At 51.2% G+C, this 13,463-nt stretch overlaps 2 protein-coding genes across 2 annotated transcripts; one reads left to right on the top strand and one right to left on the bottom strand.

Annotated features, from left to right (window-relative positions):
* Positions 1-5,539: 5,539 nt before the first annotated feature.
* On the top strand, positions 5,540-7,906 carry LOC123139158 (transmembrane 9 superfamily member 11). The gene has a single exon (XM_044558959.1). The coding sequence runs from the start codon at positions 5,645-5,647 to the stop codon at positions 7,646-7,648; it is 2,004 nt and encodes a 667-aa protein (XP_044414894.1). The 5' UTR covers positions 5,540-5,644; the 3' UTR covers positions 7,649-7,906.
* Positions 7,907-10,133: 2,227 nt separating this feature from the next.
* Positions 10,134-11,788, bottom strand: LOC123139159 (vegetative cell wall protein gp1). Its single transcript, XM_044558960.1, has one exon. It carries the CDS (start codon positions 11,631-11,633, stop codon positions 10,881-10,883), a length of 753 nt encoding a protein of 250 aa, XP_044414895.1. The 5' UTR covers positions 11,634-11,788; the 3' UTR covers positions 10,134-10,880.
* Positions 11,789-13,463: the final 1,675 nt, after the last annotated feature.

Raw genomic sequence — 13,463 nt, 5'->3', positions numbered from 1 at the left:
AGTCCTATTTGGACTCCCCTTGGGGAGGGGGGAGCCACCTCTTGGTGTGGCCCTATCTCTCCCCTAAAGGCCCACTAAGGCCCATTACTTCCCCGGGGGGTTCTGGTAACCCCTTCGGCACCCCGGTTTTACCCGAAACTTTTTGGAACACTTCTGGTGTCCGAATAACATGGTCCAATATATCAATCTTTACGTCTCGACCATTTCGAGACTCCTTGTCATGTCCATAATCTCATCCAGGACTCCGAACAACCTTCGGTACATAAAATCACATAACTCATAATACAAATTATCATCAAACATTAAGCGTGTGGACCCTACGGGTTCGAGAACTATGTAGACAAGACCGAGACACATCTCCGGTCAATAACCAATAGCGGAACCTGGATGCTCATATTGGCTCCTACATATTCTACGAAGATCTTTATCGGTCAAACTGCATAATAACATAAGTTGTTCCCTTTGTCATCGGTATGTTACTTGCCCAAGATTCGATCGTTGGTATTCTCATACCTAGTTCAATCTTGTTACCGGCAAGTCTCTTTACTCGTTCTGTAATGCATCATCCCGCAACTAACCCATTAGTCACATTGCTTGCAAGGCTTATAGTGATGTGCATTACCGAGAGGGCCCAGAGATACCTCTCCGATACACAGAGTGACAAATCCTAATCTCGATCTATGCCAACTCAACAAACACCATCGGAGACACCTTAGAGCATATTTATAATCACCCAGTTATGTTGTGACATTTGACAACACACTAAGTGTTCCTCCGGTATTCGGGAGTTGCATAATCTCATAGTCATAGGAACATGTATAAGTCATGAAGAAAGCAATAGCAATAAACTAAACGATCATAGTGCTAAGCTAACGGATGGGTCTTGTCCATCACATCATTCTCTAATGATGTGATCCCGCTCATCAAATGACAACTCATGTCTATGGCTTGGAAACTTAACCATCTTTGATTAACGAGCTAGTCAAATAGAGGCATACTAGGGACACTTTGTTTGTCGATGTATTCACACATGTACTAAGTTTCCGGTTAATACAATTTTAGCATAAATAATAAACATTTATCATGATATAAGGAAATGTAAATAGCAACTTTATTATTGCCTCTAGGGCATATTTCTTTCAAGTCTGGCATCCGGTGAGTTGTGCTAGTAACGAGCGAAAGAGCCGATTGTAAAAGAGGATCGTGGTTGCGGGGCTGAAAACTAACTATTGTATGAAGTGGCGGAGTTTGCTAGAAGAATCTCATATAACCTCGCCTAAAAAAATCTTTCACAACTTGATCCAAGGCTGGGGGCCAATGCCCCCTCCCTCGATATGTGCATAGCTCTACCTCCATTTGTCGCGTGTTTGGCTGCACGTGGCGAGCTTGGAGTTAGTGCTAAGATACCTGAGGACTTTAGTGTGCAGAAGCTTCCTTACACCGGAGCACGTCTTCTCGTCACCCTCGTACATGATTTGCACGTCGAATAACGCGCTAGACTTCCAGTTCCAGCAGGCGGCAACCACGACCTGACAGATACTACAGATCTTGTTTATGCAACGCTTTGCATGGCGGTAATGTTGATACGTCTGCAACGTATCTATAATTTTTTATTGTTTTATGTTGTTATATTATTAATCTTGGACACTTTATATGGTTTAGCATGCAATTTTATATGATTTTTGGGAACTAACCTATTAACCTAGTGCCTAGTGCATGTTGATGTTTTCTACATGTTTTTGGTTTTCCAGAAAATCGGTACCAAGCGAAGTTCAAACGCTACGAAACTTTTCGATGATTTTTGTGTGTACAAGGGGTGGTTAAGTGCCAATACCCCGTGAGCAAGGGCGCGGTCTACTCTGCCTCCTCAATTCCAACACCTCGGAAGGGAGAGCGTGTGATGTTTGTCTCCCACCTTATCTGAGGACTCGATTTTCTTCTTCACCTCTTTTTTCAGGGCCTACTATTTTTCTATGGACTCCAGTTCCACCACCTGGCCCTGAAATGCATCCTTCACAATGCCACCTACATCACCTTTTGTGAGGTATTCCTCCGCATAGAGCCCCATTTCGGGCTCTGGCTGAAGCTGTTATGCGTTAAGCCGCACAACAACTGCCTCAATCTCACAGAGTGCGGAGGGGCTATGATCAGTAAGATCAACAATGTCTCCTGGCTGAAGGACAAGTTCATCGAGGCCGTGAAGCCGTGGTAGGAAGAATGGTTCTACATGGCTGACATGCCATCGGGGAGCCAGGAGGGGGTCCCTACTTTCTCGTCACGCCTTTAAGGAGGTTGCACTCCTGGACCGCCAAAAAACCTCATCTGGGGAACCAGGAAGAGGTGGAGGATCTTCAGTTTAAGGTGAAGGTCGCCGTAAATGAGGGCTTCTAATCCATGAGAAGATTCACATAGCCGATAAATCAAAACTCTGGGGAATTCCGAATGATAGATGGTGGTGACCTTTCTATAAAAACATCAAAGGAGGATGCACTTACTTTTTGAGATCTTTGATTCTTTATTCTTGTGAGGTGTGGCAAAGAGTTTTGTCCTTGGCCAATCTAAATGCAATTCAAACTTGCCACGACAAGATAATGGTTTCTCGCTGACGGTGTCCTGGACTAGTGGGTACTCACCACGTTGTCTCCTGATAAGTTGGACTGGGCCGAGGACCCCCATGGCCGTTCACTCATGGGCCAGTTCGGACAGCCGATGACATCAATGAGGAAGATTCGACAAGACTTGATGATCAAGACAAGGACTCCTCTCCACCGACGTATTCGACTAGGACTCTTGTTATCCTAGGCCTCATGTACATTATATAAGCCGATGCCAGGCTAGTCGATAGATCATTATGACATTATTCATCATACCCTTAGGGCTTGACCACAACATATGATCTCGAGGTAGATCAACTCTCTAACCATATACATCGAATATAATGAAGCAGTAGTAGGGTTTTACTTCTTAGAGAGGGCCCGAACCTGGGTAAACACCGTGTTCCTCATCTCCTGTTACCCATCGATCCATAATCCACAACTTGGGAGCCCCTACCCCGAGATCTGCCAGTTTTGACACCGACACTCGCTAGTTGATAATGTGAAAAAAGATTGAGCCGACGGCTACTTTCCATCACACACACTCCCTTTGGTAGACTATTTGGATAGCATGAAATGGTACTTTTGTCAGTATCGATTACATAGCTGCATGCGGCACATGACCTATTAACTTTGAACTAGCAAAGTGCTGGACCTAAAATAGACTAATTTATGTTTACAAAATTTAAAGAAAAAACCCTAGTTTTTGTATATATTACTAAAAATATGTTATGTTTCATCCGAACTTTTTTCTCTTTCATATTAGTGGGCGCGGGATATGGGGCTGCAGAGACTATGGGATTTTCTTCCAATATGAAGCAAAGTGGTTAGGCCTTGTGCCGGATGCCTTATCTCGCAGTGACAGAGCTACAACAAATTAGTTGGGCCGGGCAAAAAAAATTAATTCTAAACCATACAATTAAGTAGGCATTAATTAGTGAAATTTCAGATTGCTACAGCGGTATAGCCTAAGTCTATACAGGGAAAGTGGTATCAAGATGATGTTGTGAAGTAAAATTTGGAGAAACAAAGAAAATTCATGGGTGTTGGCTGACTGGTTTCGCGGTCTTGTGCTTGTTGCAGTAGTCGGCTGCCTGGCTACTGGACCTCTTCGACTCCTATGTGGTGTACCGAGTAGTTGTCATAGCTTGTCTCAGCGTTGAATCGGGGGTAGAAAGCTCAGAGCTGGATGCGAGGCAGTGTTGGGCCTTGGATCTGGATGGATGCAAGGAGAGTGCTTCTTGGTTTGGTCTGCTACTGGATGGATTGGGTTGTTACATGCACAAAAAAATATTTTTCTCAGAAGCTGGGCGGGCCACGACCTGGTTTTGCCCTCACTAAGCTCCGCCGGTGTTATCTCGCCTGCATTAGAAGCATGTCAGAGGTCGAAAATGACGAACGATAAACACAACATAATCACCAGCCGCATCTTTTATAGGAGTAGAAACCGAGAAGTATATTCTAGTAGTAGCAATGGCATGCAAGTCATCGTGGAAACTCTCGATGAAGGACATCACTTTGCCACAACTGATTTTGTGTTAATCATGGTCCCGCGAAAAAAGTGTGGTAGAAAAAATTGTCCACCATAAGTGTAACAAGATTTGATAAGAAACTTAGCCTATGACACCCGTGGATTATATCGTTTAAAGAAAGTATGGCAAACTAAAATTGAGACCGAGAGAATCTGCCTTCTCCTAGGACAACATACTTATAATTATAGTCAACGGCTTTATAACGATTTCATGTGCAATGTTTGTTCTTCTATGCTTTGGCCAATCTGAATTAATCAAACATGTCTGCGGCCAAGGTGTTGTGGCACAGCTAAGTTTCTGTATGGTGACTTTAGGCTAGAAACCGAACATGAAATTCACAGCAAGCGGCAGGCAGGAATAACTTCGCAACTCTATATAATTTCCCTGCTTTATCATTTATACCACATTTGTCCATGTTGTTGATGGACATTATTACATATGATACCTTCACATTTCAATATTTAAACACTATGTTTCAATACCTTTTCATTTCCATACATTTAGACTCACCTAACTTTTCTCCTCAAAGCTCTAGCTATGAAGTCTTCTATTGATTACACACAAATATAGAAATATATCTTCCGTTTTTCCTGAATTAATTAGTGTGAATCGATTGGTGCATGTGATCCAATAGTAGAAACCCATTTGCAAACCAACTCAATTTGCTAGGACAAGAGTTCATTATGAGAAGCTAAATCCTTGCAGGAGCTCTCACCTAAAAAGATATCCTTGAGGCTTTGGGTAACTTATGTAGATACAACCCCGTAACTTACGTTTTTTCCTCTATGACTCCACCAATTCTTTTCACGTGAACGACAAGGTACCATTTTGAACAATATCATCTTTCACCATGGTTGTTTGATGACCACGCCGACAAGTTACTTTTTCCGCCAATAAAAGAATAAACAAAGGTTATTTGAAAAGTAATTCGCCAATCACCATACTCGGTTGGAATGTGAAGTGCGTGGCTGGCTTCGAGTCGTTCCGTCTGACCTCTATTTCAGGCAACCGTGAAACTCTATCCGCGTGCGGGTTAACGGTTTTCAGCCACCGCGAAACCGACGACTCTCCGGTCAAGTCTATCGGGCTGGTCCAACGGTTTTCCGCAAGAAAATAAAAGCGACGTTGGACGGTTGAACCTTGAACCCACGGAAACACTTTCCATCCAAGCTCACACTGCGTGCGCTGTGGTTTAACCCGGATTTTTGTCCAGAAACGTGATCAAAAACTTGTGCGGCGTTAGAGAAGAAGGGTGAAGAAAACCCTGGCAAGAGGAGCAGCACCGACACCCCCGGCACAATTCATCCACGTTCTCCGTCTCCAATCTGCATCTCCATCCCCAAGCAGAGCAACGCGCCGTCACGCTCACGCCGTATAAACCCCCGTCGCCCTCCCTCGCGTGACCCGCGTCCCCCTCCATCTCCGCCCCCGCCGCCCCAGATCCACCGACACCCCACCCCCCTCCCCTCCCCCGCCGACGCCACTGCCGCCCCACCCCCAGATCCAGATCCGGCGGCCATGGCCATGGCCGCGGCCCGCCCGCGCCTCCTCCTCCTCTTGCTCGCCGCGGCGGCGGCGGCGCTCCTCCTCGCCCCGGCCCACGCCTTCTACCTCCCGGGGAGCTACCCGCACAAGTACGCCCCGGGGGAGCCGCTGAGCGTCAAGGTGAACTCGCTCACCTCCATCGACACCGAGATCCCCTACAGCTACTACAGCCTGCCCTTCTGCGCGCCGCCGGAGGGGGTCAAGGACAGCGCCGAGAACCTCGGGGAGCTGCTCATGGGCGACCGCATCGAGAGCTCGCCCTACCGCTTCAGGATGCACGCCAACGAGTCGGACGTGCTGCTCTGCCGCTCCGCCCCCCTCTCCCCGCCGGACTTCGCGCTCCTCAAGCGCCGCATCGACGAGATGTACCAGGTCAACCTCATCCTCGACAACCTCCCCGCCATCCGCTACACCCGCAAGGACGACTACTTCCTGCGCTGGACGGGGTACCCCGTCGGCATCCGCGTCGGCGTCGACTACTACGTCTTCAACCACCTCCAGTTCACCGTGCTCGTGCACCGCTACGAGGACCCCAACGTCGCCCGCGTCATGGGCGCCGCCGCCGACGCCTCCGACGGCGCCGCCGTCCCCGCCAACGCCGGCAGGGACGCCTCCGCCGCCCCCGGCTGGATGGTCGTCGGCTTCGAGGTCGTGCCCTGCAGCATCAAGCACAACCCCGAGGACGCCAGGGCCCTCAAGATGTACGGAAAATTCCCCAGCAAGATCAAGTGCGACCCCTCCACCGTCTCCATGAGCATCAAGGAGAACGAGCCCATCGTCTACACCTACGAGGTCTCCTTCGTCGAGAGCGACATCAAGTGGCCCTCCAGGTGGGACGCCTACCTCAAGATGGAGGGCGCCAAGGTGCACTGGTTCTCCATCCTCAACTCGCTCATGGTCATCGCCTTCCTCGCCGGCATCGTCTTCGTCATACTGCTCAGGACCGTCAGGCGCGATCTCACGAGGTACGAGGAGCTCGACAGTGAGGCGCAGGCCCAGATGAACGAGGAGCTGTCCGGGTGGAAGCTCGTCGTCAGCGATGTCTTCCGCGCGCCCAGCAACCCAATGCTGCTCTGCATGATGGTTGGGGATGGGGTTCAGATCCTGGGAATGGCCGTGGTCACCATCCTGTTTGCCGCGCTTGGGTTCATGTCGCCGGCCTCCCGTGGTACCCTCATCACAGGCATGCTCTTCTTCTACCTGGTCCTCGGGATCCTGGCAGGATACGCGAGTGTCCGCGTCTGGAAGACAATCAGGTGTGGAGATCACTCGGGCTGGGTGGGTGTTTCATGGAGGACAGCCTGCTTCTTCCCTGGCATCGCGTTCCTGATCCTCACCACACTCAACTTCCTGCTGTGGGGAAGCCAGAGCACCGGGGCCATCCCCTTCTCGCTGTTCGTTGTGCTGATCCTGCTCTGGTTCTGCATCTCTGTGCCGCTTACACTCGTGGGTGGGTTCCTCGGTGCCAAGGCGCCGCACATCGAGTACCCAGTCCGCACAAACCAGATCCCGCGTGAGATCCCTGCTCAGAAGTACCCGTCCTGGCTGCTGGTTCTCGGCGCCGGCACGCTGCCCTTCGGCACCCTGTTCATCGAGCTCTTCTTCATCATGTCAAGCATCTGGATGGGGCGCGTGTACTACGTCTTCGGGTTCCTCTTCATCGTGATGCTGCTCCTGGTCATCGTCTGCGCCGAGGTCTCCCTGGTCCTGACCTACATGCACCTCTGCGTGGAGGACTGGAAGTGGTGGTGGAAGTCGTTCTTCTCGTCCGGGTCCGTGGCCATCTACATCTTCCTCTACTCGATCAACTACCTGGTGTTCGACCTCAAGAGCCTGAGCGGGCCGGTGTCGGCGACGCTCTACCTCGGCTACTCGCTCTTCATGGTCATTGCCATCATGCTGGCCACGGGCACGGTCGGGTTCATCTCCTCCTTCTGCTTCGTGCACTATCTCTTCTCGTCTGTGAAGGCCGATTAAGTTCCTCCTGCCTGCGAGGAGCGACCATTGAATTGAGAGGTGAGTAAGCATAGTGGAGTGGGCATTGGAAAGAGTTTGTAGTCATCATCACAGTCCTAGTTCATCCATCCCAACTTTTGGTATACATGTCCTGAATAACTATTTGTATGGTCTAAGTAGGATTCGCCCGCGGTGGGCTTTATGATGAGGTGCAGGCAGCTTGCACGATGTAATAGAATGAATTGGTTTATTCACATTTACTGCCATTTTAGCTGATCATTCTGCCATTTAGTACTCTATATATGAATGTGCAAGCTTAGTAGTGGTTTATTTCCAGTCATTTATTTGAAATGTCATAGGTCAAGTTGTTTACATGCTGCCAGAGTCCTCTGCTAGTTAGTGCCGACTGTCATGATGTTAAATTGATATTGCATACTCCCTCCGTACAAAAATACTTGTGATCGATATGGATAAAAAGGGATGTATCTAGAACTAATATACATCTAGATACATCCCCTTTTATTCATTTTGATGACAAGTATTTCCGGACGGAGGTAGTATGTTTCTTTGCTCAGAACCATTGGTTAGGACACACTAGTTGTCACAGTATGTCCAGAGAGTGTGACAGATTAGGCTTTTGATGCTTTTCCCGCTTCTGCCTTAGATATGTTCAAATACAAGAGTAAAACTCCAGTGTCCCCAAGACAAAATAGTTGTCCTTCACTACAGGAGGACACAAGAGGAGAGCTCGAGTGTCCCCAAGACAAATTGATAGTGCAAATGTTTCTTTGCGCAGATGTTCTGGTTAGTTAGGACACTAGATGTCATGTCAGCACTAGATGCTAGTAGTATGTCCAAAGTGTCTCGCAGATTAGGCTTTGATGTTTGCCCACTTGTGCACTGGAGTCGATTCATCAGTTTTACTAGTACTAGTACTAGTACTAGTCGGTACAAACAACACTTGTCATGCTTTCGCCTGCCCATAATTCTGTTGATCAACTGTTGTTGAAACTGGAAAAATGTCGCTTCCAGCCGGCCATTATTTATTTTTCTTGTAAAAGGGAAAGGCCTGCTGCCTTATTTTCAGACGTGGTTACAGTGACAATGTGATTCTTGTTGTCATGTCTGGCAGTGAGCATCATTCTTTTTCTTCTTTTGCCAGATCTGTTTCTAGTAGCACAAGAGCTCGTATGACTGATTACTCAGCACCTTGTTTATGGCACGGTTGATGTGATTGTTCATTACACATACTAGTAGTACAAAGTTGCTGGCTTAATGCGGCTGTCTGTTAATGCCTCATCATTTTATGCGAGTAGGCGACAAAGTTTGGTGCCTCGTACTCATCTTCGTGAAGGAAACCCGGTGGAATCGTCAGACCTGCCCAACTTGACTAATATTCTGCATATAAAAGCGACGCTACCTGCCTTGCTTCCTTGGCCATGGCTGCCGGTCCAACTTTCCACAGTATGCTTCCATACTCCACGTCAAAGTCGACGCATCTCATCTCATCACCGACTGAATATAAGTCACTAGCCGCCCAACTTGCTCATCCGTATGTAGTCCGTATCGATGAAATCTCTAAAAGGGCTTATATTCAAAAACAGAGGGAGTATATCATGGTGTCCACCTATAATGGAAACAAAAATTACCCGTCAAAAACAAATCAAATTTTTTCAAGCCAAATGGTTAACGTAGTTGGAGTTATCACTGGCAAGCAAAGGGTCGGCACAAGGAGCTGCTGTCGTGTCCAACGCCGGCGTAAAACAGCATGCATCATTGATTGACAACGAGACGCGGACGCCGCTATCCACCCGTCGGCTGCCGCTGAGAGACGGCAACCACGCAAGACCCGAGGCTGATCGGAGCCAAAGCTTTTGCCGACGTCTCGAAGGTTCAAGTGGCGTCCAGCGCACGGCGTTTCGGCCCGGCGGACGCGTCACCACCTTTCAGCAAATTTCCGGGTCAACCAAACTGAATCGTTGCTCATACTTAATTTTCTTTGCTCTCTCCTTCGGTGTGGTTGTTGGCTGATGCATCAACTGCCAGCGATGTTAGGCGTGGGAAATCAGATAACACGGCTGGCTGGTGGAGTACGATTTGGCCTTGCTTAGCCCGAGAGACAAGTGGTCGTAGTGGCATTCAATCACCACCACCACCCCCAAAGTAAGCAACGCCTGCCAAAACACAAGGCTATCTACGGAGCACGCAAAGTAGCCAGCACTCCACAGCAGCCCAAAACCAAACGAATTGCCAACGACGAGACATCGTGGTTTGCAAATTATTGTCAACAAAATCCTGATGATCCCACGCACCATGAGGAGAGCAATCTGTGCAAACTAATCACTGAAATATTTCGAGATAAATTCATCAAGGGATAGCTCAGTGAATTCTTCATCACACTGTCGGGTTCAACGGACAGCAAGGCCAAGTCATCAGGTGACCAGACCAGAAATCGTTATGAGCAAGAATCAACAACAGATGATCACAAACCATGAAAGAGGAGAGCTCATATAATCTACCACTGACATTTTTATTTCACGAATTATAGCTCTATGATCGACCGATACAGACACAGACTTAGATATATCTTACAAAGGACCATGAACAACTCTTGAAATACCTAAGATAACTCAGCTGCTAAATCAACTACACATAGCCTAGCTGATGCAACTAGACACACCTCTCAGTTGCCACACCAACTACACATAGCTCAGCTGATGCAACCACCATACTAATTTACTTACCTCTCAGTATATAATAACTTGTAATAACTCATACCTTAACCTTAATCTTCAACCCCCACACACGCACACACGCATAAACTTCAATTATTACCAAACCTGAGACCCACTCCCTAGCTACCAGATCATCATCGTCACCTACACCAAGATTAACAACCTACCTAACGACATCAAGGCGAACCAAACAGCAGCAACGCGCGAACCTAAAGCAACCACCACCAAACCCTACCGCCGGACCTCCGCTCCCCCGATGACCCTTCCTCTGAAAAAATACCGGAAGGGTTCGATCGGAACGGAGCTTCCGGGATCTGATCCGCCGGATCGAACCACACACCAACCATCCGCAGATAAAATCCTTCCGTCCTTCAGTCAGGGAGAGTTATTACCACCTCTTCTTCTTCTTCTTGTTGCTTCCAGAGGAGATGAGGCGAGACGAGGGGGAGGAGGGAGGAGAGCAGAACGGCGCAGCCACGGAGGAGGCGCACACGCTGCTACTGGAGGGGGAGCCGTCATCATGAGAGCTCGCCGATGCGGAGCAGGCACCGGAGGCCGCGGGTGGCCTCTTCCTCTGCGCGCCGGAAGAAGAATCCCGGCAGGGGCAGGGAGCTCGGCTCTGGGGCCGCGGCAGAGAACGCCGGGCCGGCGTAGCTGGTTGCGATGGCGACTGGCACCATCTTCTTGGTCGGGGCCACGGCAGGTTGCTGCGGGCCGATCCGGCTGGTGGTCCGGAGCGCCCTCTTGTCGGCCGGCGGGGCTTGCGCCCGTGCCGGGATGGGTGCTGTGGCTGGGGGAGGAGACCGCACGCGCCTATCCGCTGGCGGGGCTTGGGGCCGGGCCTTGACGACGGGCGGTGAGGCAGGGGAGGGAGACCGCACCCGCCTGTCCGCGGGCTGGGCTTGCGCCCTGGCCTGGACTGGCGCGGGGGCGGGGGCAGGCGGCTCCTCGCCGCGCTTGAGGATCCGGACGGCCTCCATCACGATCGGCTGCTGCCGGGGCTTCTCCTTGGTCGGGGAAGGCTGCTTGCGGGCAGGCTTCACCGGCGGGGACCGACGGCCGGCCGCGGGCGCCTGCTTCGTCGCCGGCGACGCCAAAAGAGCCGGCTTTGGCGGCGAAGAACCGGCAACAACGGCCACCTTGGGCGGCGGCGAGGCCGGCTTGGGGTGGCGCCGGCGGCGCTGCTTGGCGGCCTGGGGGGACGCGGCGAAGGCGGCGAGATGCATCCTGTTGGCGAGCGCGTCGTGGGATCTGAGCACCGCCGTCGCCATAGGCTCGTCGGCGCGGGACTAGATCGACTGGATCCGCTCGCTGCTTGGCGCCGTCGTCGAGATTTGCGGATTGCGCCGCGCCGGGGGAGACCTAACCCTAACGAGCGAGAAGAGGGAATCTGCGGGAGGAAGAAAACAATGGGGGAGATATCCCGTGGCCGCCGGGCCGCGTTTTATAGAAGAGGAAGAAACCGCGCGGGCCGGGCCGGGCCCTGACGGAAGCGTGCGCGCTGCGCTTACCCTCTCCGACTCGCAGTAATAGAAAACTAAAACCGTTTTTTTTTTTTTGCTTAGGGGTGAAGAGATCTTTATTGGTCTGACGTGGTGGGGCACGGGGTGGGCCCGGCTCGTGCTCGTGCCCGACGTGGGCGGCTGAATTATTGGCCTGGATAGGGTCGAGCCCTCGGGGTTGCGTGAAATTTCGTGGCGTGCCATCGCGGTTGGTGTGAGCGGGGTGGCAGTTGGGCTGTGAATAACGGACGTTTCTGGGGGTAAAGGTGTGGTGAAATGGAGAGACGTGAGCGAGAAATTCGTCGGAAATTGAGGGGTAAATATCGGGGGAAGGGGATAGGCACAGACGCGGCACAGTTTTTTTTTCATTTTTGAGTTACAGACGCGGCACAGTTGACGACGTGGGAGCCGCGAAACGCAGCAAGTGGGGAGTGGCGGGCCCGGCAACATACAGCTGTGGCGTCGTTCCAGCTGCGGCCCGCCAGCCGGTTTCGGGCCGGGGCCCACCGCCGGCGCGTCCTTATCGATTCCATTATCGCCGCACCTACCGTGATTGATAGTATAATTGATGATGAGTGATAATCGCTCGCCAAATAATAATAATAATAAAATGTGAAGCATCATTCGGTATAGTACGAGTGGTATCTTTCTTGGGTTAGAAAAATATATTATTCGCGGATTATGCTGTGTGTGCCACCTTCCGTGGACCTGGTTGGTCACAGAGGGGCAGCCGCGATAAAAACAACTCGCCGTTGGGCTCGTCGCGACCCGGCGGCGGGCCCGGCGGTCGGTACCGGGGACGCGGGGAGGACGAGGCGGAGCAGAGCACGTCGTGGTCAATCTTTTTCAGCTCGCCTTTTCTTTTCTTTTTTAAGCATATTTTCGGCTCGCCTTTCGCGTCCAACTCGGAGCTTGGCATCGTGTATGTATTGCGGGTGCGGCGGGGCCCACCGTCAATGCGGCCCACCGGTCGGTGAGGAAGGCGTGGGCGTGGGATGGTGTCGAACGCGATGAGCCATATGATTAAAGGGGCGTCTCCCTCTGGGAAAAAGAAGGGAAAGGGAGAGGCCGGGGACACGTAAAGCAGAGTGAATGAATGAATGGGTGGAGTCAGTGCGAGGGCGATGCCGACATCGGCATGGGCTCGGCTCGGCTTAGCTTAGCTAGGCTCGAGACTCACGTGCGCGGCACGTACGACGTACGGCGTCCGGCGCTTGGTGCCTGCCCCGGCTGCTGCGCCGGTGGATCGGGCCTGGCCGCAGGATTTGAACGCTGACTTGACCTGGCACGGTGGCACCTTTCGGTTCAAGTTAGTACCTTCCTGCCTGCCTCCTGTGTGACGCTCACTCGCTCACGTGGAACACGTCAAAGTCGTGGTGACGCTGCCTAGTTAACTCGCGCGCTGGCTCTGGCTGGCTTCCTGCCCACATGCCTTCTTGCTTTCCGCGTGGAGCTCACCCTGCGTTAACCGGCAAAAGGGGTGGACAATTATCGAACGGATACAACGGGGTGGTTCTCTTCTCACAGGAACGTGTTGCCCCGACGATCCTCGCGTGCCCTCCCTCTTCCGGTGTTTGTTTTCGGCCGACCAGCCCAAAT

This window comes from Triticum aestivum, chromosome 6B (genome assembly GCF_018294505.1).
Source record: "Triticum aestivum cultivar Chinese Spring chromosome 6B, IWGSC CS RefSeq v2.1, whole genome shotgun sequence".
Classification (NCBI taxonomy): domain Eukaryota; kingdom Viridiplantae; phylum Streptophyta; class Magnoliopsida; order Poales; family Poaceae; genus Triticum; species Triticum aestivum.
Note: the sequence above shows the minus strand (reverse complement) of the source record. Positions and strands in the feature narration are given on the sequence as shown.